Genomic DNA, 27,397 nt, shown 5'->3' with positions numbered 1-27,397 from the left:
TATTGAATTTCCTGGCATGCCACATCGATATTTTCATGTAATTTGCTCCGGTTTAGGACCTCAACAGTCGTGCTCAGGCAGAGGTGACAATCAGAGAAGCACTGAGGGAGCTGGATTTGTGGGGAGCTGCAGCTACCTTCAACCTCACAGAGTACACAGACAGCAGCCGACGCACTCTCACCCTGATCAAGGACTGGAAGGATATAGTCAACCAGGTAGACACACAAACACACCGAAACAACCATATATGGACTCACACACTGTACATCAGCAAAAAAAAAACACTTACTGCATGATGTCACGCTGAGTTCGGGTAAGTCTTACGCACTGAAGCTTAATAAGCAAAGTTTCAGTTTCAGTTTATTGTAACAGGTTATGGTTTTATTAGCCACACTTGGACCATAATCCACTTGCACAAAGCAGATGGCATCAACCCAAATGAGAATGTTGTGTCACCCTTTTTTATTGATTATATATCTCCACTCACTGCTCTCAGACTACTTGACATGCCTGCCACCAAGGGATTCCTAAGCACCTACCTACTGTTTTGACTAACTTCCAAAAATCTTTTAGCATTTTACACCATCGCAACTTTAATATCCCTGTCATCTGCAGTAACTGGTGACATGATTGCCTTTCTGCACAAAGCCCTCTGCAATAAGAAACCATCCTGTCCCTATTCAGCCAGACCCTGATTTGGTTTACTGTAGTTAATTCATCTTTTCTATGTCAAGATTGTATTGTTTTAAATAATCTGGACTCTATCTTGACCAATAAATCTGGGCGGCCCCGAGATATACGGTACATTTGACGTATATGATATATTGGCACAGTGTCACCCAGGATTTGACTACTTCAATGTTCTTTGTGTCTACGTGAGCCTTGGTTACAGCCGTAAAGTGTAATGCAGGCAGAGAAAAACACATTTAAATGTTAACTTTGATGCACTAAAATATGTACAAAGCAGTTTAACACAACAGTTACAATGTGAGGGCTGAATATTTTCATAATTGTATTGGGGCAAACACAAATAGCTCTGATGTGCTTTTCAGATCTAGTGAATTCATTAATTAAATCTGCAGTTTTTGAACTAAATTAGCTGCCCTGTTTTTAGCACACACTGTTTGTACCTTTTAATCAATATTAGTCACAATTTAGAGCGTAAATTGATACAGAGATGACCGTTCACAATGTTATTAATGATTAACTGTGGCATTTGACACTAGTCAGTCTTCTGTTTTAGCTATTTTGGATGAGGGAGCATGTCCTGCTGATTACACTGGCTACTTTTGAGTTTTAGAATTGATTTTAAGATGCTACTTAACTTCCTTCCTAAACATGTGTGGTTATCTCGTGGACCATAAGATGGTCTGATGTAAGAAAGGTAATACAGAAACAGGTATAAATAACCTGATTACTGAATGATGTAATGTCAGGTTTTTTAGTATTTATATATAAATATAAAGTTGTCCCTTTTCTTCCTCTGACAAAGGTGTGAGCCAAATTGCTGGACTTTGACTAAGCATAATTATGTTTAATGTGATAGTATACAAAAATGAAGTCTGCATGCAGAGCAAGGCTTTTGAAAACCTTGAATTATTAGGAAAAGCTCCTTCAGCTGAATTTCCCTTTTTTTAATTTATTTATTATTTTTTAAATCATTGTTTCAGACAGGTCAATAAAAGCGAACACTTGGTGGCTGGACCCAGAAGGCACGCAAATGTCTTCTAGAAAATGCAGGCATATCTACTGGGACCATTAAACGAATTGTTAAGGATTAGCAAACGTTGGCTTTATCACCACTCTGTGCCCATCCAGGTGGGAGATAACCGCTGTCTGCTGCAGTCTCTGAAAGACTCTCCCTACTACCGCAGCTTCCAAGACAAGGTTAGGTCAAACACATCTATAAATACACTTGTAAAATCTTTACTGCTTCATTTTTAATTTTGGAAAAAGTTAATCTTCCCCAGACTTTCTGTTTATTAAAGATACAGTATGTGTTCACTCGATCAAATTAATTGTTTTGTATTGTTACACGTTTTTAGTTATGAAGCAGCTCTTGCCGATGTTACTATATTTGGTCCATGTGTGTCCAGGTCAGTCTGTGGGAGGTTCGTCTATCAGACCTAGACGAGTACCTGCTGAGTCTGAATGCCATCCAGAGGCGTTGGGTTTATCTAGAGCCCATTTTTGGACGAGGTGCATTGCCCCGGGAGGAAGCCCGCTTCAAACGTGTTGATGAAGACTTCAGGTTGTGTGTGTGTGTGTGTGTGTGTGTGTGTGTGTGTGTGTGTGTGTGTGTGTGTGTGTGTGTGAGTATAAGTTATTGTATCACATCCAGAGAGCTGTCGCTTTGTATTGCAATTCAAATGTAGATCTTTTAAATTTGACCTAGAGATAGCCGGCACATTGCCCTCTCCCATTAACTCCCAGTCTATAATGAAGCTCTATCCATTGTACGTGGAACAACCTCACATTTAACCTTAAAGTTGTCATTTAAACCTCACTCATTGTTTAATTTCATATCCACTGTTATCACATACTGCTTGTAATTGGTTTTCTTGTTCCACAGCACATTGTTTTGTTTTGATTTATTATTATTTTCCGTTAAAACTTTCAGGTTTAGTATGCCTAATATTCAATTTAACAGTAGGATGGTGTGCCTTTTTCTGGGATGAATGGACAAATATAATTTTAAACACTTTCTCTATTTGTGTCACAGGTCCATAATGTCAGACATTCAGAGAGACAACAGAGTTGTTTCTCTGAGCTCAAGGGCTGGCATCAGAAACTCCCTGGTCACCATCCTGGACCAGCTGCAGCGCTGCCAGAAGTCACTCAATGAATTCCTGGAGGTGCACACATCATGCATTTTTCTACGCAAAGACTACATACTGTACTGTATGTGTATAATATCACAACTTTTCTTTATTGTGTGTGGTTGCGCAGGAGAAACGCTCTGCTTTTCCACGGTTCTACTTCATCGGAGATGATGATCTGTTAGAGATTCTTGGTCAGGCAACCAACCCAACTGTCATCCAGTCACATCTCAGGAAACTCTTTGCAGGTCAGAAACCGCTGCTCTGCTCTATGTTCTTGTCTGTTTCGTTTTACTGTGCTCTTTTCTGTTTTTCCACACTGTTATCTTTTTCTCTGCTCTGCTCTCATCCTTGTATCGCTTGTAACTTGGCGTAATCTGTCAGACAGTGAAGATAATCTGTGTGCGTATTACCCATGCAGGCATCCACAGTGTTGTGTTTGATGAGCAGTGCCAGCACATTGTTGCCATGTGCTCTTTGGAAGGAGAAATAGTGCCGCTCAGAAACCTCATTCAGATCTCCAGCCTCGTGGAGGTACATTTGTTTTGCAGATTTTTATGTGAATGTATCTGCAATATGTCGGATGCGGAGTAGAATTGATTAGACACCTTCATGTACAGTATATGTTTATATCAGTGTGTTATAGAGCATTTTGCATTGACTTTTAATGATGGATTGATAACTATACAATCTGTTATATATTAAGAGTTTTATAGGCTGTTGTTATTTGTAGCTCTGTGTGAACTGTTTTCTGTCTTTCTAGGTGTGGCTAAGTGAGCTGTCTGTGGAAATGAAGGAGACTCTGAAGCACCTGCTATATGAATGTTTGTCAGCAGGGAAGAATGGGGTGTTGGACCCCTTATGCTTCCCATCACAGGTACACACACACTTTTTATACAACCCACAATACTGTTAAAGTTGAGATCCAAGACCACATACGTATGTCAGTAATATGTGGCCCAGGATATAAAAAAATCCTCTTAATTATGCTGAAGTATCTGAACTTTCTTGTTTTTGGTTTAGATTCTGTGTCTGGCTGAGCAAATCCAGTTTACTGACGATGTGGAAAGAGCCCTAAAAGAGCAACATTTGCATCAGTTGGAGCTGGAACTTAATGCCAAATTAGAACATTACACTACAGTGGAAACCAGCTCTGACGATCAGGCTAATGCAGGTAATTCTGTGTTTGTGTTTGTGTGTAGCATTGGTTAATTATTTTGCGTCAGTTTCAGACTGTTGTAACTTTAATGTACTGACTTTACAGCTTGTTGTTCAAGTTGCTCATGTGGATCTGTCGTGATCTGTTTCGGTCCACTCCCATCTTTTCACTGACTTCATATGTGACCATGCTGCTATTTAAAATGTACTTCACATTTAAGTCTGAACACACCCTGAGTAGGCAATTGTATACTAACATGTTAGCCATAGCAACTTTAATAGGTAGTAATACTAGTGCAGTTCAAAACATGCCTGTTTAGAAGAGACCAGTATAGCTACTTGCAGTTTTCCCAAGAACCTCTTCACATACTTGACACAGCACTTCCTCGGGTCCTGAGCGATACACTTTACAAATGTGAAGTCGATCGGATGACGGGTTCCCTAGAAAATCACTAATACATCTCTGTTCTGTCCGTCAGGTTTCTCTTTCTCTTATCTGTTCTTGAATGTACTTTATCGAGCCACGCAGAACAAGCTGTACCCAGCATGCCATTCAATAGTGTAACAGTCAATAGGGGTCCCCTCTCACACCGCACTGCTGTTAGATATGTCCCGTAGATTGCTTGTTTATTCAAAGCGTACTATTGATAGCAAACATCATGCGCTCTTAGGTCCTCAGCAATAAGAATGTAGATTGTAGATTGGATCAACCGTTCTCGAGATATGTGAAGAACACATACTGTATACACACATGCATATACAGACAATGATTATGCATCTTCCTGTGCTGGTAATGTTAAACTCTGATCATTATCAGAGATTATCCCCAAAATTGAGGGGACAAAACAAAACAACTTCTGACACGTGAGACTGATCCAAACCCAGACAGGAGAAGCTGAAAGCCGTGCTTTACTGACGTGTTTTTGTCAAGAGATCATTGAAGGTTTTGCCATGTTCGTAGCATTTCTAATGATGACAGGAGGTTTTCCTGCTCTTTTATCCCAATTTTCAAACCTCTTGTTTTTTCAAAGGATTGAGCTCTGATCAAAATCATGGGTTGTTACTTAGGCCAGAGAGATTGATGCCAAATGACTGCTCTGGTGTAAATCTCTTGATAGCCAGACAGACACAGGAGGCTGCAGAGGGGCAGCACCCTTTCAAGCTGCAGATACACTAGCTGGCAGGCTAATTTAATGTCTGGGGGCTGAGTATATGGCTACATAAAACATGACAGCTGAGTTTTTTTCACAGAACTTGAATTCATAAAAAAGGGCTTTTAAATTTAAATCAACGTTTCTTATTCATGCATGAGATGAAAAGCTCTTTCATAACCCTGGTAGTGGCATCCTTTCACGGTACATTGCTGCAAAATTCAAAATTTCTGTGTCATGAAAATGTATTTGAAAACAGTGCTTGTTTCAATTCCACAAAGTGTTACTAAAGCCAATTTTTCTCATCAGTTACTTAGTTTTATATTTTGTATTTGATTAAATATCGAATATTTCAGCACAGTGCTGCGTTGGACGTTGTCATACTTGCAAATAATATGATTCATTTTGTGACGGTTTTACATTCAAATCTCTACCATCAATACACATAGAAATAGAACCCATTTCCATGATAACATCTCATCAAATTACTGGCTCTCTAAAACAACCAGGTAGGCTAAAGAGGCTTTGGAGTGGCACTACTGATTAAAGTAGCTAAAGTAATGGCAAGAAAGATAATTTAATTACCCAGTCCACATAAATGGGCTATAAACCCAGGTGGGGAGTGAGAGTGATCTCCTCTGACATTGGCCTCTGGCATAGAGATGAGACAAGATGGTGTTCATTTGGCTACTTCCAGCCATTTTTATGTATGCAGAGGTTGGTGATATTGACTTTCCAGAATATCAATATGGCTATATTCATGTCATAACAAAGTTTCCCTCTCTAAATTGTTGGTTGTTTACACAGTGAGGGGTCATGTTTATTCTTCTCACTAATCGATTATATTCTGCATTTTTACTTGAAGCAGCTTTTCTTACAGCTGTCAAACACGACTGTTTTATGGTAACAAAAAGGCCATTGACATTCTGTCTGCTTACAATAAAAGACTCCCAATTATTCGCAGCAAAACGAGCGGCCTGTTGGGATTACCGAATGCTTTGGAGTTAATATTCAGCTCAGAACACTGGATAAAGTAGTGATTAGTTTTTTAAACCCAATGTTAATATGATTCTTACATAGTTAATGTAATTGTTTACAGAAAGGGAGGTAGATACATTGAATGTAAAGTTGTTGCTTTAAACCAGGGGTCGGCAACCCGCGGCTCCGGAGCCGCATGCGGCTCTTTAGCCCATCTGTTGCGGCTACACAAATTACCCTCATTTATAATCTACCAACTCTACTGACCTGATGTCCATGTCTTACAGAGTCCAGTGTCCTGCAGCTGAAACTGAAGGCCTTGATTCTGGATATTATTCACAACATCAGTGTGGTGAAGCAACTTAACCAGGCAGGCGTGACCAGCCCTGATGTCTGGGCTTGGAAGAGGCAACTTCGCTTCTACATGGGCACAGACAAATGCTGCCTCATACATATGGTGGATGCACAATTCAGCTACACATATGAATACCAGGTGTGTTGACATGCAGATAGAAGTTTGATGCACTCTTCCATCAAAATGGACCAAATGGACACAAAAATGACACTTATGTTTCTTGGCCTGCAGTTAACCTTTTTAAATTATTTCTGATCATTCAGACTATACAATATAACAAATAAAATTATATATATAAAAATAAAAATATTATTTTGTACCTTCAGGGGGCACTGTTTATGCAGAGATGAGAATGAACTGAAGATGCCTTGCTTCATTTCCCCTCTGCAGTTCCTCTAAAATAACATAAGCTAGACTGTCTCACTCGTTTTCATTTTCTTTGCCTGTTCTGCATTTGTTTTTCATTCCTTTTTAATCCATCATCTGTCTCTTTGCCATTATCCTCTGCGGCCCTTCCATCATTCCCTCACTCCCCATATCTAACTTCAGTCTGGCTATCTCACTGTGTTTCTGTCTTTATTGCTCACTTTTTTCACCCTCCCTCTCCTGTCTCCCAGGGCAATGCGGCTAAGCTGGTGCACACTCCACTGACTGATAAGTGTTACCTGACTCTGACCCAGGCCATGAAGATGGGACTTGGGGGGAACCCCTATGGGCCCGCTGGCACTGGCAAGACCGAGTCGGTCAAAGCCTTGGGTGGGCTGTTCGGACGCCAAGTGCTGGTATTCAACTGTGATGAGGTATAAAGATGCTTGGTTTTTAACGTGTTCGCTAAAACTTCATATTGGTGATCATAATACTGAGAGCAACACACGTATGCAATGAGCATGTCTGACCACACAGACAAGCACACGCAAAACAAGACTGGTTATTGAGAATGTGTCTGTTTTTCAGGGTATTGATGTGAAGTCAATGGGACGAATCTTTGTGGGCTTGGTGAAGTGTGGAGCATGGGGCTGCTTTGACGAGTTTAACCGCTTAGAGGAAGCGGTGTTGTCTGCAGTTTCTATGCAGATTCAGGCCATTCAAGACTCTCTTAAACATCACAAAAACACATGTGATCTGCTGGGGAAGGAGGTTTGTAAATAGGAGAAGATGCAGACAAACACACTGATATTTCCAAGTACTGATGCACACATACTGAACACAGTGCACGTTTTTAGTCTGTCAATAAATCTGTTGTTTATTTATCCATTGTGGAAGAGTCAATCATAAAGCAATCAAGGAAACTACATTCATATTATATATGAGAATAATGTTTCCTACTTCTCTTCATCTTTTAGGTGGAATTGGACCCAAACTCTGGAGTGTTTATCACATTAAACCCGGCAGGAAAAGGCTATGGAGGCAGACAGAAGCTTCCAGACAACCTAAAGCAGTTGTTCAGGCCTGTGGCTATGAGCAGGCCAGACAATGAGCTCATTGCTGAGGTCATCCTCTATTCTGAGGGCTTCAAAAATGGAGAAATGCTAGGGCAAAAACTAGTTGCAATCTTCAACCTGGCCAGGTAGAAATGATTTAGTTCAGTCTTTTTTTCAGTTAGGTTGGATACAGTGGGAAATTAAATCTATTGCAAGTTAAATAATCATCAGAGAACTAATTATACAGTATGTGTAACTTGTCTCATCAATCTTGTTATCAGTGTTCACTAAATGTTTTCTTTTTGTATTCCAAATCATAATCTGGGTGTTATATTTACTTAATATGTCTTACTCTGCCACCAGAGTCTATTGCAGTATATTGATTTTGAGGATAAGTTACGCTCTACCTCCCTCCCCTTAGCACTACAGCCGGTACTACAGTCAATTCAGACTGTGTGAATATGTGTGAAAATGTCCCTTTATGTGTGCGTCCAGGGAGCTGTTGACTCCCCAGCAGCACTATGACTGGGGCTTGCGTGCTCTGAAGACCGTGCTGAAGGCCTGTGGCAGTCTGCTGCAGCAACAGAGGAGGAGTCTTGACAAGGACAAGAGTAAGACCCCCTCTGGCTATTTTTTGTTATTTTAAGGTACAATATTGCTGTGAGGCTTTTTTTCAATAGTGAAGAGTGACAGGAAAGTTTGGAGAAAGCAGGTGGCTTTTTGACCATTACCTCGAGTCACATTCATTGCCGCCAAAAGAACGCAGTACCACAATGCAACACATATAGATGCAAACATGTATCAATGGAGAGTGTATTTGACAAATCGTGCTAATGCAGAGTAATATGATTTATTGCAGGACCTACAACCACATTTAAGGGCTATAAACAAGACACCAGATAACTGGTATCTTCTTCTTGCCTGAAGTTGAATTTGTGCTATGGACCATGGATGAAAATGAAAACATGATCTCATCCCTCCATGACATACTTGAATTATCCTGCTCAAAGGCTTACTGGAAAATGACATCAGTGTCAAAATAAACGTAGTGTTCCCAAACTATGTAATTGTGAGACGTTTTCTAAATTACCTCACACCTAGCGGCCGTCATACTGTATACACTGATGTGATATGTCTGCAGTAAGCCAATACTGGCTGACATATTGGCCAATACTAGATCTACTAAGAAACGTAATGTTCTCAGTGAATCGATCCTTTTGACTGCATAAAGCACCAGCAGAATACACCATCAATACATATTTGAGCAACCATTCTCCACAATTTAACTAATGCATTTGCAAAGTGTCCCAGTAAAAATGCATTCTATATTTAGTTCTTGTAAGGTTTAGGGTACAGAGAATATTTACATTCTCACTGTTATTTGAAATGAAGGTATAGATCTTTGCTGTAATATGGAGTAAAAACATTTTTGCAGCGTTACTTATCACACTTCATGGGTCAGGAGTCTTCTATTGTCAGTATTGACAACTGATAATGAGAGCCACTCAAAATTACATGGTCTGGCATGTTTTCATTGCTCAAAATGAAAATGTATTCATACTTCAGAGGTATATCGTCATGAAGTAGAAGTCACGACAGACTAAATGGCCGTTTTACATGCAGAAGTGGTTTAATCAGTCTAAGCGGTGAAAAAGGGATATTGCCATTTTGTGTTATTTTTTACTGCAATACAGATATCTAAATGATGGCATTGCAGTTATGTGATTGCCAGACACCTGATTCTTCTAGCTTGTGAAAGCCTGCTCAAAAGATTAGAAATAATTGTACCCCAAAGGCAGAATAATCATTACCATAGTGTCATGTAATGAAGATTTTCAACATATCAACATTTATTGTCTACATGTAATTTTTCTTAAATTCACACATTTATTATATACCAGTACTGTGAAGTACTAAACATGTTGCACTGATCATAAGCTTCTGCCCTGAAAGATAGACATTTGTTGAGCTGATGAAAGGGATTGGAGGATAAGGTGATAGAAGTGATAACTTGGCTGGTTTGGAAACGCTTATCCTGTACACAGGGTCACGCTGCAAAATGTTTGTACATGAGTGTACATCAAAAGACTCTGTTGACCAGCACTTTTGCTGACCACCTGCTGTTGTCCCTGCCCTCTAAAATCTCTAATACTGATATACTTTCTATTGAACTTTACTCCAGATGGCCCCCTTTAAAAGTTTTCTTCCCTTGGGCTTTTCCCTTGTCAGTACTTTTGTCTCCTTTCTCTGGTTCCCAAACACATCAGAGTTGTGTTGTTTGCCTCTTCAGTTCCTCCTCACCACACCTGCTTCCCCTCCCTTCTGACCACTTGTTTTACTCTCTCTCTGATACTGGCTGTCGATATCGCTCTCCACCCACTTGTTCTCACTTGCTGCTCTCCGTTCCTCACCCCCATCGCTCTTTCATGCCTCTGCTTTTCAATTCTTCCCCCACTCACTCTCTTTTCATTTCCTCTGCCTTTACGTGAACCCATTCTCTCTTTTTCAAATTCTTCTGATCCACCAGCCTTCATCTGACCGAAAGACAACACACACACACACGCACACACACACACACACACACACACACACACACACACACACACACACACACACACACACACCACATGCTCCCCTGTCTGCCGTTGAGTCCCCACGGTTTTCTTGTGCTGTCTCTGTGAGTAGTCTGGCCAAGTGTTCCTCTCTGCTGTGAGAAAAAACACCACAATTGTATCCGTAGGGAAGGCCAGCCTCTTTGGAGAAGAGAACATAAGTATTGACAAACTCCTAAATCATTACAGGCTTTGGTAATTAGCACATTTATAACAGGGGGCATGTGCAGGAGCAAAAGAATAATGACTATACAAGTTAACTGTCATAACCTGATGTTGTTGTGTTCTTCTACATGGAGCCTTTGCTTCTCTTTCTGCATATTGTCTTTTTTCATCAGTAATTAGAGATTTCATAGTTTTAATCCTATTTTTTTCAGATCTGAATGATGAGTACATCTTTTCTGTCTCCCTGCAGTTCAGGAGAGTAGTCTGGTGGTGCAGGCATTGAGACTGAACACCATGTCCAAACTGACGTTTGCCGATATCTCCCGGTTTGATGCTCTGGTCAAAGATGTCTTCTCTGGGGTTATTTTCACCGATGTGGAGGACCAGATACTAATGCATGCATTGGAGCAAGTCTTCACAGAGGCACGGATGGAACTTATACCTAGCCAGGTGTGTGTGTGTATAAAGACATCTATTAATTAGTAGACTAAACTAATATTATTATCATGATGCATGATGTGACCTGGTCCTTGACCAGTGTTTGGGATCACTATATACAGCAAAAAGGCTTTAACACTGAGACACAGCAGATGGATAGTTTGTGAAGAAGACGTTGAAGAAATCCAATATTAATTGATGATTTGTTTTGTCCTTCTCTTTACTTCCAGCTAAAGAAGGCATTGGAGCTGAATGAACAGCTGAGACAACGCATGGGCGTAGTCATCGTAGGGCCAAGTGGAGCAGGAAAGTCTACTCTCTGGAGGATGCTGAGGGCTGCACTCAGCAAGACAGGCAAAGTGGTGAGTAAGAGACTCTGCCTCCCTGGATTTTTTTACAGCAAGGCATACTGTAATCTAATTTAATATGAAACTTAAAAAGCATTCAAAATGCCGTAAATGTACATATTATTGAGTATTTAGAAGAGTATGAAAAGCAATTATTTAAGATTATGGGTCAGTTACACTTTTTTTCTCCAATTTCCAATCTTGTGTGCCATCTTCAACGAATGCTGTATTTTTGCAGGTGAAGCAGTACACAATGAATCCGAAGGCCATGCCCAGACAACAGCTGCTGGGACATATAGACATGGACACCAGAGAATGGTCTGATGGCGTCCTCACACATAGTGCCAGGAATGTGGTCAGAGAACCACAGGGTAAGAAAGAGACAAATAGCTCACAGGTGTCTACATTAACTGGAAAAGTTCAAATTGACCAGTGAACTTTACTGGGAATGGATACAATTAGCCTGAAGTGGTCTACATTTGTTATACTGCACTGTGTATCGAGAGTGTATATCTATTCTACAGTATATGTATTTTTGTATTTTCTAGGGGTGAGTTCATGGATTGTGTGCGACGGTGACATCGACCCGGAGTGGATTGAGAGTTTGAACTCTGTGCTTGATGATAACCGGCTGTTAACCATGCCGAGTGGAGAACGCATCCAGTTCGGACCCGATGTTAACTTCCTTTTCGAGACTCATGACCTTACCTGTGCCTCACCAGCCACCATATCCCGCATGGGAATGATTTTTCTCAGGTCAGTGAGCCTCTACAGACAGAGTTTCAAGTGCACCAAATTCCATTTTATTTAACTGGCCTGCCTCACTGTTTTTACCTCCCCCTTTTCCGACTAATAACTTTAGCGACGAGGACATTGATGTGGGGGCCTTGCTTAAATCGTGGTTGAGGGGTCAGCCAGAGGACTGTTGCACTAACCTGGAAAACTGGCTGGGAGACTACTTCCAACGAGCCCTGGACTGGGTCATCAAACAGGTACACTTTGCCTTTTCCTACTTCTGCACACTGGCCCCAAAACAGTCAAACTGTGTCATTGTGCTGAATTTTAAAACACTTTCTGAATTAAATGAATAAATGACATCAATATAAACTGACCAATAATTGATGTAATTGCTGACATTATAAGAGTGTAATGAGTTCACAAAAAACTCTCAGCTATCATATCCTGTGAAAACACTGTATTTCTCTTGTTTTTACCACATTTATCATTCATTTAATTCAGCTTTTAATTTAAATTGTATATACCCTTCTCTTCTTCTCATCTTTCATCAGAATGACTTTGTGGTGGAGACTAGTATGGTGGGTACAGTCTTCAATGGTCTGTCACACCTAAGTGCTGTCACAGAGAGAGGTCAGTTCATCGTTGGTCTTCTTAGAGGTTTGGGAGGAAACCTCAACCTCAAAACAAGACAGGAGTTTGCCAAAGAGGTGAGGACTCCTGAGTCTTTTGCATGGGCAGATGCTGACCATAAGAACAGCTTAGTTTTAGTATTGAAATTGTATTCATGGCTAAAACTTCAAGACTTGTTTCTTACATTAAGTGTTCTCAGCTTTTACTGATAAAAAAAAAATAGAGGGATGAGTCATCCTTTAAGTACTTACACAAGATATGCACCTGGTGTGGAACGTCTGTAATGCTACTACTCAGAAAGATCAGTCCTGGTCTGAATGTTTTCCCTTATTTTTTTGTACTCCTGTAGTTGCTGAGCTGGGCCAGGGAAAGCCCACCAGACCCCAAAAAACCACTAGATACCTACTATGACTCTGACAGCGGCCATCTCGCAGCCTATGTATTCCATCGTCCCGAGGGTCTCTCACTGGAACAGCTCTCTCATGCACACACACTACCTGTTATTGAGACTCCCGACATGCAAAGAGGTCTGCACTGCTTCTCCCCATGGCTCACAGCTCTGCACAGGCAGCCCTTCATGGTGGTTGGGCCCGAGGGCTGCGGAAAAGGGTAACTACAAACACATGCAGAGATGCATGTGCACACACTGCACAAGCATTTGTAAACAGTAATCATACAGAGGAGGCATTTGCACAACACACTTGTCATATTATGCTAATGAAAACGCAGTGTGCTGTGCTTCTAAATATATGCACAATCCCAAAATTGAACACAAATTTGAATCAAAACACAGAAAGACAGACTTTTTGAAAACGGCCATTAAAATGTACTGAACTCATCACACTGACATGATTGCTGAGTAACTTTTACATTATCTCACGTTCACTCATTTACGCTACTGATGACGACAAAAAAATTTCCCCTTGGGGATTAATAAAGTATATATTCATTCATTTTCATTCATTCATTCATTTTAACAGCATTGTCGTGATCGTTTCATATAATTTATGAAGTGGCAGTCTCTGTAAATAGTTTTAACAGACACTGTTCTCGGCAAACCTCCTGTTGGTCTGCTTGTAGAAAAAGGGTTAGTGAAGTCACAGTGGAAGGATTATGGATTGTGAGGCGGAGGCTGTCAAATGTGCATACTCAAAGATGGTACGAGCCCATGATCAACACTGATATCAAAGCTCCTTTAATTCAAGACTTGACCTTTCGTGTAAAGGCGCTGACAATGCAGAATAAGAATCAGATCTGCATAGTGCATGTGTGTGTGATGTATGTGCTCTGGCAGGTGTATCAGGACACATAGAGTCGTTGCCTCAAGAGTAACTGCTTCCCTCCCCAAGGGTTTGAGGAACAAGGCTCACTAAGTGTGCCTTTTACACTCCAGTTTAGTCTCACTCAATGTCTCCTGTTCTTGTCTTCTTGTCTTCACTCTCGTCTGAAAGGTCACTGTTGCAATGAGGCACAGAGTTTGTCAGCTTACTCTACTAATAAAATAAATTCTCATTAATTTACACACACATACACTAGACAGATCATGCATGCATAAGCATGTACATCATTTACTTTCCAATTATTTCCTCTTTCTGTAGGCACCCTAAGAAATGTCTTTTTGCCTTTGGGTTTATTCTGATAAACATTGTTCTCTAGATCCCAAGTGACCCTCTTGTTAAATACAGCACAACACTCATTTCTTCCTCTCATAATTTCCTGCGGTCAGGGCACCATTCTAAGCACATGTGACATGTATAAGAGTCATGGCATTTAGAAATTGGGTGACGTTGTTAGGCCCTGTCCACATCTTCTAAAGAATAAGTTCCTGTGTGTTTCTTGACCTTTTTTCTCTATATTATTTTCTGTCAAGGATGCTTCTGCGTTACGCCTTCTCTCGGCTGCGGTCCACCCAAGTTGCCGTGGTTCACTGCAGTGCCCAGACCTCATCTCGCCATGTGCTCCAGAAGCTTGGTCAGACCTGCCTGTTGCTCAGCTCAAACACCGGTCGAGTCTTTAGACCCAAAGACTGTGAGAACCTGGTGCTCTACCTAAAAGGCATCAACCTACCCAAACCTGACAAATGGGGGACCAGCAACCTCACTGCCTTCCTGCAACAGGTAGAGAGGACACATGAAGAAAAAACATACACATAAGTTACTAAAGTAGTGACTGAAGGATGGTTCTCTCTCTCTCTCTCTCTCTCTCTCTCTCTCTCTCTCTCTCTCTCTCTCTCTCTCTCTCTCTCTCTATCTTTCTCTCTGTCTCTCTCTCTCTTTCTCTCTCTCTCTCTCTCTATCTTTCTCTCTGTCTCTCTCTCTCTTTCTCTCTCTCTCTCTCTCTCTTTCTCTCTCTCTCTCTCTTTCTCTCTCTCCCCTCAAGGTTTTGACATATAAGGGATTCTATGATGAAAATTTGGAGTGGGTGAGTCTTGAGAACATCCAAGTGGTGGCCTCCATGTCAACAGGGGGTGCTGTAGGGAGCCATTCACTCACCTCTCGCTTCTCATCTATTGTACGTGTCTGCACTATAGAGTAAGTATGATGCAAATGTACTTTTCACATTACTTGACACATTTCCAAACAGCCTGCAATTACATTATGTATTTGCGTACATGCCCTCTAAAAAATGTTTCCAACATTATCAACATTATCATTATCATTATCATCATCCATCATATCTCTGTTTCACTGTTGGTCTCCTCTAACTCTGACCCCCTCTCTTTTTCCATCATACATCTGTTTCTCTGCCTCTTTGCCTCTGCCTTTAGCTATCCAGATAAGGAGCAGCTGCAGACTATCTACTCGGCATATCTGCAGCCAGTTCTCCAGCATAGCCTGGGCAGCCAGGCATCCTGGGCCAGCACAGGGAAAACTCACCAGCTGTCTGGTTCTCTTGTGCAGCTCTATGAACAGGTATTGACTTGGGCAGGATGTCCGTTCATGTTCACATTTTATTTTTAGTAACCTAGAGACCTGAGATATTGAACGTATGAATTTAAGCATATCTGGCTCCTTTATTTAACTTCAGGACATTACTGTGTATCACACTTAGTGCAAGTAACAATTGTCAAAGAATTTATTATGTGACAATTTCAAGTAATACTTTTCTCTCATGGGTCAGGTTAGGTGAGAGGGTAGTTTCAACAGAACTGCAATATACTACTGAATTAAAAATACTTTAATACTTTAACTCACAAGCTACAGTGTCAGTGAATGAAGCTCCATATGACTAGTTCAAAGTTGAACTATGATATATATATATATATATATATATATATATATATATATATATATATATATATATATATATATATATATACCTATGTGTGTATCTTTATGACACATACATTAACATCTAGCATCACAAGTTGTCTGCCATCCATAGTTGCAACTTTGAACTAGCTTAATTTACTATTAGCATATTTTCAATTCCCAATTAATTTCGTCCTTCAGATATGTATGGATCATCTATCTCCTTATTGATTTCTACTTTCAGGTGAAAGCCAAGTTTACAGTGGATGACCACAGCCACTACCTATTTACCCCCTGCATCCTCACAGAATGGGTCCTCAGCCTGCTGCGGTATGACCTCACTGCAGGTAAATAAACACACATCCAAGAATGCACATATATGAATAGGTGTCTGAGTCTATTAATATGTTAAAAAGTGTCTGAGCATTTTTTTGACAGGAATAATATTGATTTTATAACTAGAGACACTCAAACCTTCTCTAAGCTAGGGAACACATGTAAACCTCCACTGGGACCAATACATTCAGAGCCACTAACGTATGCAAACAAAAGACGAAGGTTTGAATGACCAATGGATTATCTACAAAATCCTTAGAGTCTTCAAGTAGAATAATGTTTCTGCCGCTTAGGAGAAACATTTGTTTCTTGTCAATATTCTTTTAGCTCAGAGCGACTGTCTCCAACTTTCATCCTTTTCTTCATTAGATCTCTCCTCTCTTTCCTCACTTGCTCTCTGTCACTCGTCTCTCCCCCCCTCTTTTATCATCCTCTCCCTTTGCTGTCCTTTCATCTCTCCTTCTGTCACTCTTTCTCTCCTTCTGCTTTATTTTCCCTGCTGTGATAGTGAGTCCAATCATTTATTTTAATTAAACACGTCAGCAGACAAACTTCTGTTTTCCAATGCTCATCATTTTTAACGTACTCTTGCCTTCTTCCTCCCTCTTTTCGCCTCTTGCTGCTTACTTTTCCTCTGGTATGTAAAAAATCCTTCTTCATCTTTATTCTGTGACTGTGTTGTTGTGTGTGGTTTGAGTGTGCATGTGACCACAATATATATTAACAGCACATCATAACCACTCTCATAACATCGTTTCTGGCTGCAGCAGGCAGCTGTTTTCAGCAAAAAAGCATCAAAATAGTCCACTGTGCACTTCCGGCTAGCACCAAAGACAGACACAGTGGAACATTAACAGTTAAAGAGTCAATTTTTTTTTAGGGTGTACAGTACATTGGATTTAAATTTGCCGTATGATCAGAAATATGTATCCAGACGAAACCTTATGTAGCTCTGCAGTTGCTGGATGCATTATTATGTAAGACATTTTTTCCCAAATCAATATAAGGTGATGATATTTTAAAGTTGTGTTCGCAACTTGTTTATGGTCATTAAAGGTCATTTAGAAAAAGGGTTGCCTTGCCATTGGTTGTCCACCAAAGACCAGGGACAAGTTCTACAACTCTAGGGTTGTGATTCTTTTACAACCAAAGTGGGGGGACCTCAGACATTAGATGATTAGATCTAAGGATCCTAAATCTACTGCAAATCTCAGAGACAAGAATAAATGTATTAATCAGAGCACTCACATAACACTACCCTAAAATTAGCTGTGGGAGGCATGTAGAAGCATCTGTTTGTGGCACTAAACCAGCTGTTTGCAGCTTGCGTCTCCCCTCTCTCGTTGACTGTGGCTTCACTTCCCTGCCGTTTCTCTTCTGTCTGTGCATTGCTACAATTTTGGAAAATGACATCTCAGGCTATTTAGCGCTATTGATTCCTCTGAACATCGTCGATCCCCAAGATCATCATCTATCGGCACAACCCTTGTGTTATTTTAAATTATTATTATCAAAGTCAACCTTTGCAGAGAGAATTGGGTTAGAGTTGGACCTTACAGCTGCATCATTTCAAAGAAATAATCATCCTGGAAGTGCTTTTTTTCTAGGCGGACCTGAAACCTTTCAATTTTTTTCTGTGTGTCATCTTTATTTACTCTTAACCAGTAACATATAGACTGATATTAACACATCTGAACAAAATCTCACATGTGTACCTTTTATTCAGATAGCCCTGGTGGTTGCAGAGATACACTTTTAGTTTGGGTATGCAATTTTCGAGGAAAGGGCCTAAAAATAGGTTGGTGTTCTATTGGTTAAAATAAATGTTTCTGGTGTGTCAACCGTGTCTTTGCTTGACTCTTTTTTCAGTATGACAGACAGTGTTGTAGCCGGTGGCCTACGAGACCTCAATTATGGCCTGTCCCTGTAGCACGCTTTTAAAAAATCTTTTTGTTCTTAGGGGATTTGGGTTAATTCCTGGAAGTGCTTTTGTCATGCCTAATTTCACCCAAAATAGCCCTTTTACTCATGTTGAGGCCTGAGTCACAGTGTAAATACTGTGCTTGTGTCTGTCCTTTTTTAAACTTAAACTACAACGAAATACTTCAAAATACTCATTGTTTTATGATGTTTACAATTATTTCCCAGCTAAATCACAATAAGTGTTTACTCTTTGTGTGAATGTTCTATCAAAGTTCTGATTAGTAACGCATTTAAAACGAAATCTCATGAGCAAATAGCATGTACATGGCCTGTTGGATATTAATACTAATTCAAATATGTGTTTGTGTGCACATGTCATGTATTCCCTTTTAGCGCAATCTAATGTGACAGACAGCGTGTTGGAGGTGGTAGCATATGAGGCCAGGAGGCTGTTCAGAGACCGACTAGTTTCCTCCAAAGACCTTCACGCCTTTGATAGCATCCTCTCCTCCATCATACGGGGAGACTGGGGCTCGGATGGTCTCGACAACATGGCTGGTATGAAATAGCTTTATTTTTGCTGACACACACACCTTGGATGGGATCACACACAAAAAAAACTGTTTGCAGGCTCCAATGGATTCCATAGCCAAACATCAAGGCAAAGCAGGAAAACATCCATTACAGAAGGAGTACTTGATGCAATTCATGCCAACAGTTTCAGGCTGCCACTCATGCCTGAATGAAAGCTTTGCTAGCCTCTGTTCTTTGACAGCTCTGCATTTAGGTCTGTTTGCTTACTTTAAACCAGCAATTTTTTTTTAATTTGGTTTGACTGCTTCACACCACTTACATTTGTAAACAAAAATATTTCTTATTCACTGATCAAAAATATAGTGTTACCAGTTGTAATACCATTTTAATTCCTTGGTTGTAGCAGGGGTGAGATGTTGGCAACTGGTTTTAAATGCTGGTTGGATCTGGCAAGACTCCAATAGTATATACTGTGCTCAGTAATAATCTGTACAGCAGTACTAGAAATATGTGACACATGCTGGCATGAGCAAGCGATAGACAATTTTCTTTATGCAAATGCATATTGGAAGCCGGCATAAAAAGACATGCCGGTTCAACTCAGAGAGGTGTTCGAGACCAGGTCCCGGCTGCTAAATATATACAATGACCAATCTATAACCAAGGCCCTTAGTACTGTTGAATGAAGGCCTGCAGTGCTGGCAGTTAAAAGGATACCTTGTTTTTGTATCACATCAACACATCTAAAGCATGCATTCAGCGTCATACCAAGTACCAATTCAAAAGTTCAAACTCAACATTAATGGAGGAGCATACTAAAAACACCAGTGCTCAGATACAAAGAGACATAAAACTGCAATATCCCAGAAGGTGGCACCTTGTAATGATTGCAAGTGCAATAGCTTTTTTTTCTTGAACATCCCTTCATCTGTTTGCCCTTCTAGGCATTGCACAGATTGCTGGGTTTAAACGCAAGCAGTCTGCATGTATGTCTAACCCGGGAGAGAGTATCAGTTAAAGGCTGGTGCTTTGTGAAATGAGTGAGAAATGCCTCTTCCAGATTATAGCCAAAAGTGCAGACCGCCTGCAAAACAAACACCTGCCTGCTTCTCTCGAACATCTGCTATGTAATCTGTGGGATCTAAAAAGATATAAAATATCCTATTGCACAGGTTGAACATTCAAACACACATTTGATCTCATTGTCACATGTAGCTGAATGGAGTTTCTTTTTATGACAGTACTTGCCTCTATATTGCTCATTTTGTGTGTATTTGGTCTCACCTCTGAAGACAGTCTTTATGTAATTTGATGTACACATATGCGTGTGTGTTATTAACCGTCTGTAACATTTCCCCTGTGTGCAGATGGCTTTTATGTGACGTGGGGAGCCTCTGAAGGGGCTGTGATGGCTCCAGGCCAGTCTCTACCTCCTCATGGTAAACAACTGGGATGTCTGGATTCTGCTGACCTGAAACAAGTTATACAAAAGGTACACAGCGAGAAACTTGTGGTGTGGTGTATGCGGTTAGTGCTGTTGGATTAAGTATGTGTTTACTGCTTTTACCTTTGTTCCTCAGTCTTGTGGTTGTGTTTCTTTGTCTTTGTGATCATATTTTTATTTCATTGTTTTTGTTGGGATGTCTGTGATGCAGCTCCTCACCTGTGTGTCCCCATTTCCTTCCTCTAGGGAGTAGTGCTGTACAGCCGTGATAACAGAGAGTTGGATCTTCTCCTGTTCTGGGAAGTGTGTGACTTTGTGTCCAGGGTGGATCGGGTCCTAAGCCGACCCGGTGGCTCTCTGCTTCTGGCAGGCCGGAGTGGAGTGGGTCGGCACACGGCCACGTACCTGGTGGCACACATGCATGGATACACATTGTTCACGCCCAAAGTCTCCCGTGGTTATAGTCTTAAGCATTTCAGCAATGACCTCAAGACGGTAAGAGTGCATTACCATTTTTTATTCACTCAATTGTTTCACCTAAAGTACCAACTAAAACATAAATTCACAGCTAGCTTGCTAAAGGAACGTTGGTGTCAATATACCTGTGGTGTGTCATGTTTATATGTATATTAAACATATATTGTACGTGTATGCATACTTTATACATGTAGGTGATGCAGCTAGCAGGTCTGGACGGCCAACAGGTGGTTCTGCTTTTGGAAGACTATCAGTTTGTTCACCCAGCTTTCTTAGAGATGATCAACAGCCTGCTGTCATCAGGTGCGTGATGTTGATGGTTGTTTGTTTACCCCCTACTACATTGTTCGAACGATTTGACTTGTTAGACCTCAAGGGATACAACTTCTGTTTGGGGTTAAGCTTAGAATATGGATTTGGTTAATGTAAGTAATAAAGAAAATGTTCAACATTTTGGTAAAAATACTTATTTGCTTTCTTTTGTGTTTGTTTACTGTGTGTGTGCATTGCATCTTTAAAGTGTCAGACATATTCTGACTTAGTAGTGGAATATACATTTGAATTGCTTTTGAATATGAACTTGTGCACTGGTAATTTTAGCAAAACAATGCTACGTCAACACTATCTTGTATTTAGTTCCTTCTATCATTTCTTTATATGCGTGTGCATGTTATGTTTCAGGTGAAGTTCCAGGCCTGTACACTCCAGAGGAACTGGAGCCTCTCCTCTCCTCCCTCAAAGATGCTGCTTCGCAGGATGGATTTACCGGACCACTCTACAACTACTTTTCTCATAGTTAGTACTGTATATCCCTCCGTCTGTCTGTTATTCATTATGTTTGGTCTGTTCCCATATATGTGGTACATGCTGTTCTCTGGTCCTCTTCTCACTGTAAAAATCTACAACACGTGTCCTTTTATATCCAATGATTGTTTAATCTGTTCTCTTCTGGGATTGTATCAGACTCTATCCCTCTGTGCAGTTGTGTGTTTACTGTGGCCGAGGTCGCTGCCAGAGACTACAATCAGTAGCTCTATTATTGTCAAAGTATACCAAAAAAAGACTCTGTCAGGGAGGTACAAGCTAAAAGGGACAATATCAGCGAAACAAAACCTACTGCCTGCCTTCACATGACCCCTTATCTTCTCTGTTTCCCTGCCTTTTTGCTTTGTCTCAAACTACATTTTTTCACTAACTCCTCCACTGTTTTTATTCTCCAACTACTGTGTAACTCTTTGTGTATCACACCCTTTAGGAATTCAGCAGAACCTCCACATTGTTCTGCTCATGGACTGCTCCAACTCTAACTTCACCATCAACTGTGAGAGCAACCCAGCTTTCTATCGCAAGTGTTCTGTCCAGTGGATGGAAGGTTGGTCCGAAAGCAGCATGAAGAAGGTCAGTGAAGGAGGATGTTCAACAAGTACAGTGACAAGATCAAGACCATAATAAAGTTCATGCAAGTGTTTAAGATCCATGAAACTTGCAAGAAGTGTTGAGTATGGATATTTACTCATGCCCGGAAACAGACTTGTTCGCCCTAGACTTTTATCATATCTCTGATGAGAAAACAATTACCCTCCTTACATACTTATTTGTAATTTACAAGTATTCAGTGGCTTCATATTCAAATATTGACCCTATCATCACAAATATTCACCCTTCTTTCACCGCAGGGCTTAAGAAGTGAATTACTATGTACAAAAATAATTAACTGTGATACCTAGATATTAACATTTTAAACTTAAAATAAAATGCAGTTGTAAGAATGTTTTTAATGCATGCGTCAATGCTTTCCATTCTGACTTTCACATCTGGTGTGTGAACCTTTCCCTGGCCAGATTCCTGAGCTGCTGCTGGCAAAGACCGAAGGAGGAAGGGAGAATGAAAGGGAAAAGGACACAAAGGGCAAAAGCTCAGGTTGGAGCTCAATAGCCTTTTTAGTTGGTATAATGCTGTGTTTTTTATAATTATGATGATGATAATATCTTTTAGTTTATCTCTGTTATGTCCATAAGTATAATTGTACTTCTCTTCTGTGTATGAATTTTTTGATTAAATGTAATCTTACAGTCATCCAGTTATCATAATTACAATCTTAGTACTGTGACTTTGATAAGATGAAAATAGCTTTTATTGATAAAGATATATATAAAATATATAAAAGCAAACGCTTCAGCACTGGCAGAAAGGTATGTTCACCATGCTTTTGCACCTTCAACATCAAACTTAATTTTACTTTTTCATGTTCTAACAGGGAAGCAACTCTAAGGCTATTAACATAGTTTCTAGCTTTGTGTTATGTTAAGTTAAGTTGACCTCCTAAATTCAAACCAAATTGTGCTCACAGGCTTCTTTGTCCTCTTCTCCCAGCAGGTTCTGATCAGGGAGACCTGTGCCGTTTGTTCCTGATGGTCCATGAATCATGCAGGGAATATGGTGCAACACCCAGCCAGTACATGGCCTTTTTGCATGTTTACACTGCATTATTTAGCCGGAAGCAGAGCCAGCTCACAACGAGACAACAGCATCTGCAGGTACAATATCAGCTATAGTACAAGGTCCATATGCACAAACAACTGAGATGCATGTTAAAGTACTCACGCCAAGTATTTGTTAGATTGTTTTCCTCAAGTTTATTTACTCTTCAGCAAAAGGCATACAAATTGCTTTTTGTGTTCCTTAAAATACAAAAGTAAAAGTGTGTTGTTTATCAGCCCGTTAAAGAATAACTTATGGTGTTAAGCACAGATGTATCGGGTAAGTAGAACTAAATGAAACAGTGATAAGTAGTATGCACACATATGCGCATGTGGCAAACAATAGCACGATAATATGCATTTCAAACTGATTTTACCAACTGATATCTACGCACAACAGTTTGTTTGATTTATTAAATACCATATGTTTCTAATAAAGAATAAAGGCTCATCTTATCTTATATTAATCAGAAATGCAGTGTCTGTAAGTGGGCACTTACAGATTATTAGAATTAAGAGCACTGTTGGTATTACATTTTCTAGGTTGTGTTTTTAACTCAACACATCGATATTTCATGTCTCTCAAATCCAATGTTTGACTCTTGTCTGCAGGCAGGAGTGTCCAAGCTAAATGAAGCTAAATCTTTGGTTGATGAGCTGAAGAGGCGTGCTGCAACGCAAAGTGCGCTGCTGAAGACTAAACAACAGGAAGCAGATTCTGCCCTGCAAGATATTACCACTTCCATGCAGGTGTGTGTGTCGGTGTCGTTGTCGGTGTCGGGGTGTCGGTGTGTCAGTGTGTGTGTGTGTGTGTGTCGGTGTCGGTGTCAGTGTGTGTAACTTTAAGGTCCTGCAAGGTTTCATGTCTTCTCCAAGTGATATCTATCCTCCCCTGAACTTTCACTGCAGTCCTCTCCTCTTTTTTTATCGTCTAGTTTCTTGCCTTCTCTTCTCTTGCCTCTTTTCCCTTCACTCTTCCTCATCTGCATTGTATTGTACAAGCAACTCTTTCTGGATTTCCCATGACTGTCTCCCCTGCTGTGAAGTCTATTCATTTAGTTTGTGTCCTTATGTGCATTTGTTTGTTCTGTGACTTCTCATCCAGTGTTTTTTTTGTCTCCTGATAACTAAATTTCCATTTCCTCCTGCTGCCTCTGTCTGGAGGATGGATGTGTGGATAGATGTATAGGCGGGTAGGGGGGGACCCTGTTCATTAGTTATGATATCCTATCTTTCTCTCTGTGGGGAATTGGCTTTTTGAGTGAGATTGAGGGAACGAGGGAGAGAGAAGGAACAAGAAACAAGAGAAGGAAAAAGTGTCAGCAGACTGATAATTAGCGACTAGACGCGTCCCTTTGGGCTGTAGCAGCTATGTCTCCTGTAGAGATGGACACAGCAGGGAGGGAAAAGGTAGGAAGACTGGGACAAAGAGATGAAGAATGGAAACAAGCAAGATGGAAGACCGGCTTGGCGAAGGTGGAGACATTCAAATTATTAAGCAATGGAGGAGGAAGGAACATGGGATCAGATGGGAATCTGGGAAATATGTGGTATGAAAGAAGTGGTCAAGACTTGATGGGGAATTGGATGGATGGGAAGACAGTCAATTAAGAGATTATCTTGGGATAAAAGTGAGATGTGATAAAATGGAGAGATTATATGGATGTAGAGGTTCATCCACAGTCGCTTTTCACCCTCAATAATGTGTCTTACTCTCAACCAAATCTTTCATCTTTATTCAAAGAAGGACTGGGGTCTGATGCATCTCAGAATTGATGTAGTGACAAATAGACTTATTTACATTTTTAAAGTTGGTTTAGATATTTTTTAAACACACAAAAAAATCAGATGATCTATTTGGTTATCTAGAATGCCAGTGACCAGAAGACAGAAATGGAAAAGATAAAAGGGAAGATGGCTCAAGAAGTGTCCAAGATTGAAGAGAGAAAGGCCAACATAGATCATGAGATGAAGGAAGTGCAGGTAAGTTTGACTTGTGCTGTCAATATGACATTATGTGACAGTTACCAGAATTACCATACGTACAACCATCTTCATACTTGTCTTTCAAGCTGTACTTCCCTTTATTTACCTCTGTATCCCTCCCTCTTCTTCCCATTGCTGCCCTCCAGCCTTTGGTAGATGAAGCAAAGCGTGCAGTTGGAAACATAAAGCCTGAAGCTCTGTCTGAGATCCGCTCCCTCCGCATGCCGCCTGATGTCATCAGAGACATCCTGGAGGGGGTACTGAGACTGATGGGCACCTTTGACACCTCCTGGGTCAGCATGAAGAGGTGAGAGGGTGAAGAGATGGCAAGAATGTGTAAAAGGATAGACGGGAGAAGGGGCAAAAAAGAAGGTTGGATACAGTAGATGGAAGAAGAGAAAGTCTTTGGGAGTAATTAAACTAGATCTTCAACACCTTTTAGGTTACAAAACAGTCTGTGGAGGTGATGAGGATGGAAGTGGACAGAGATAGAAGAGTATGAAAATATAGGAAAGGGGAGAGAGGAGTCTGTTTTTGGAAAAAAGTTTTTCAGTACAGAATATTCTAATTTGTCATCTCCTTCATGCATTGATTTTGTCCTACCCCTTTTGTATCTTACGTACTGATGTGTGTATGCTGCGGGAATGTGTCAATGTAATGCCTTTGTGTATCAATCCATCCATTCTTATACTTTCCTGGGGCTGGGTCGCGGGGCCAGCAAGTGTTCCAGACGTCCCTCTCTCCAGCAACGCTTCCAAGCTCCTCCTGGGAAACCCTGAGGCGTTCCCAGGCCAGACGAGATATGTAATCCCTCCAGCGTGTTCTGGGCCTAGCCTGGGGCCTCTTACCAGTTGAACGTGCCTAGAAAACCTCTAAAGGTAGACGTCTGGGTGGCATCCTCATCAGATGCCCGAACCACCTTGGCTGGCCCCTTTCGACGCGAAAGAGCAGGCTAATCTCCGATGTCCTCCCGATGTCTGAGCTCCTCACCCTATACTGTATCTAAGGCTGAGTCCGGCCACCCTACGAAGGAAGCTCATTTTGGCAGCTTGTATCCACGATTCTTTCATTCATTTGGTCACAAACCAAAGCTCATGACCATAGGTGCGGGTCGGGACATAGACAGACTGGTAAATCAAGAGCTTTGCCTTCCGGCTCAGCTCCCGCTTCACCACAATGGCCTAGTAGTACAACGCCTGCAGCACTGAAGATGCTGCATCGAACCGCCTGTCCATCTTACGCTCCGTTTTACCCTCACTCGTGAACAAGACCCCAAAATACTTGAACTCCCTTGGAGCAGTGACTCACTCACAACCCCTTGGGTGCAATCCACCGTTTTTCCACAATACCCCCCAAAGGTCTACCTGAGGGACACGTTCGTAGACCTTCTTCAAGTCCACAAAACATATGTAGACTGGATAGGGGTGACATTCCAGGTCTCTAGAGCTAGTCTGCGATGCCAGGGGTCGTCACACCTAGGTCTCTGCCCTTGCCTGATGCCCAGCTCATGGTGGCCGGGCCTCATGTGCCAAGGCCCGGCCACCAGATGCTCGCTGGCAAGCTCCCCTCCCAGGTCTGGCTCCAGAAGGGGGCCCCGGTTTCTATTTTCTGGGCGAGGCGCGACAACTCGTTTCCAGCCGATTTATCACGGGTCAGTGAATCCCTCTTAGTCGGGCCCCTCCTCTGAGACCACTTTGCCTTGGGAGACCCTTCCAGGCGCTATTGTCGTCAACACAGCTTTCCGGGTCACTGGGATACACAAACCCCTCTGCCACGTTAAGACGGTGATTCATTGGAGGATTGATTTGTTTATCAATTCTGATTTAAAATGAACTTTTGGTACTCGTCACTCATCTGACCGTGGGCAACTTTAGAGGGGATCAGACAGACGAAAATAATTCTGCCCTACTAATGACTTGTGTTAACTGGGTGAGCAGACTCCGCTCTGAGCACTGCAAGTAACAAAGAGAGTGTGGTTTGTGTGTGTGTGTGTGGGAGGGAGGGAGGGAAAGTATAGGGGGGACTCTTCATTAGTAACAAAGAGAATAAATTGCAACTGTTTTTGGCTAATTAGAGATGAAAGAACTTTACGGTTCCTAATTTTAGGCTTGGATTAACATAAATGTCTTAATTTTCTGGAGAAAAAGTCACTTT

The 27,397-nt window shown here is 41.1% G+C and overlaps 1 protein-coding gene across 4 annotated transcripts in view; it reads left to right on the top strand.

Annotated features, from left to right (window-relative positions):
• dync2h1 (dynein cytoplasmic 2 heavy chain 1) overlaps positions 1-27,397 on the top strand; it is a gene marked incomplete at its 5' end in the record, with an annotated part of 94,928 nt that overhangs the window by 13,579 nt on the left and 53,952 nt on the right. For 2 of the 4 annotated variants that reach the window (XM_079225195.1, XM_079225194.1), the window contains 35 exons: positions 57-215; positions 1,819-1,887; positions 2,097-2,251; positions 2,723-2,855; positions 2,950-3,067; positions 3,241-3,353; positions 3,583-3,696; positions 3,843-3,993; positions 6,394-6,599; positions 7,079-7,261; positions 7,416-7,598; positions 7,805-8,028; positions 8,378-8,493; positions 10,910-11,109; positions 11,328-11,459; positions 11,683-11,815; positions 11,993-12,200; positions 12,307-12,436; positions 12,734-12,889; positions 13,162-13,421; positions 14,683-14,929; positions 15,192-15,343; positions 15,580-15,724; positions 16,308-16,410; positions 18,716-18,880; positions 20,224-20,348; positions 20,547-20,795; positions 20,972-21,080; positions 21,459-21,572; positions 22,033-22,175; positions 22,619-22,697; positions 23,154-23,314; positions 23,870-24,007; positions 25,127-25,240; positions 25,390-25,550. In XM_079225195.1, the coding sequence (XP_079081321.1) occupies positions 57-215; positions 1,819-1,887; positions 2,097-2,251; positions 2,723-2,855; positions 2,950-3,067; positions 3,241-3,353; positions 3,583-3,696; positions 3,843-3,993; positions 6,394-6,599; positions 7,079-7,261; positions 7,416-7,598; positions 7,805-8,028; positions 8,378-8,493; positions 10,910-11,109; positions 11,328-11,459; positions 11,683-11,815; positions 11,993-12,200; positions 12,307-12,436; positions 12,734-12,889; positions 13,162-13,421; positions 14,683-14,929; positions 15,192-15,343; positions 15,580-15,724; positions 16,308-16,410; positions 18,716-18,880; positions 20,224-20,348; positions 20,547-20,795; positions 20,972-21,080; positions 21,459-21,572; positions 22,033-22,175; positions 22,619-22,697; positions 23,154-23,314; positions 23,870-24,007; positions 25,127-25,240; positions 25,390-25,550 (5,348 nt within the window). Of the gene's footprint in view, positions 1-56; positions 216-1,818; positions 1,888-2,096; positions 2,252-2,722; positions 2,856-2,949; positions 3,068-3,240; positions 3,354-3,582; positions 3,697-3,842; positions 3,994-6,393; positions 6,600-7,078; positions 7,262-7,415; positions 7,599-7,804; positions 8,029-8,377; positions 8,494-10,909; positions 11,110-11,327; positions 11,460-11,682; positions 11,816-11,992; positions 12,201-12,306; positions 12,437-12,733; positions 12,890-13,161; positions 13,422-14,682; positions 14,930-15,191; positions 15,344-15,579; positions 15,725-16,307; positions 16,411-18,715; positions 18,881-20,223; positions 20,349-20,546; positions 20,796-20,971; positions 21,081-21,458; positions 21,573-22,032; positions 22,176-22,618; positions 22,698-23,150; positions 23,315-23,869; positions 24,008-25,126; positions 25,241-25,389; positions 25,551-27,397 lie in introns of all 4 variants that reach the window. The other 2 variants (XM_079225193.1, XM_079225192.1) reach the window with 1 other exon arrangement.

Source organism: Taurulus bubalis (genome assembly GCF_910589615.1).
Source record: "Taurulus bubalis genome assembly, chromosome: 10".
Lineage (NCBI taxonomy): Eukaryota > Metazoa > Chordata > Actinopteri > Perciformes > Cottidae > Taurulus > Taurulus bubalis.
This window is presented reverse-complemented; position numbering and strand designations above follow the sequence as displayed.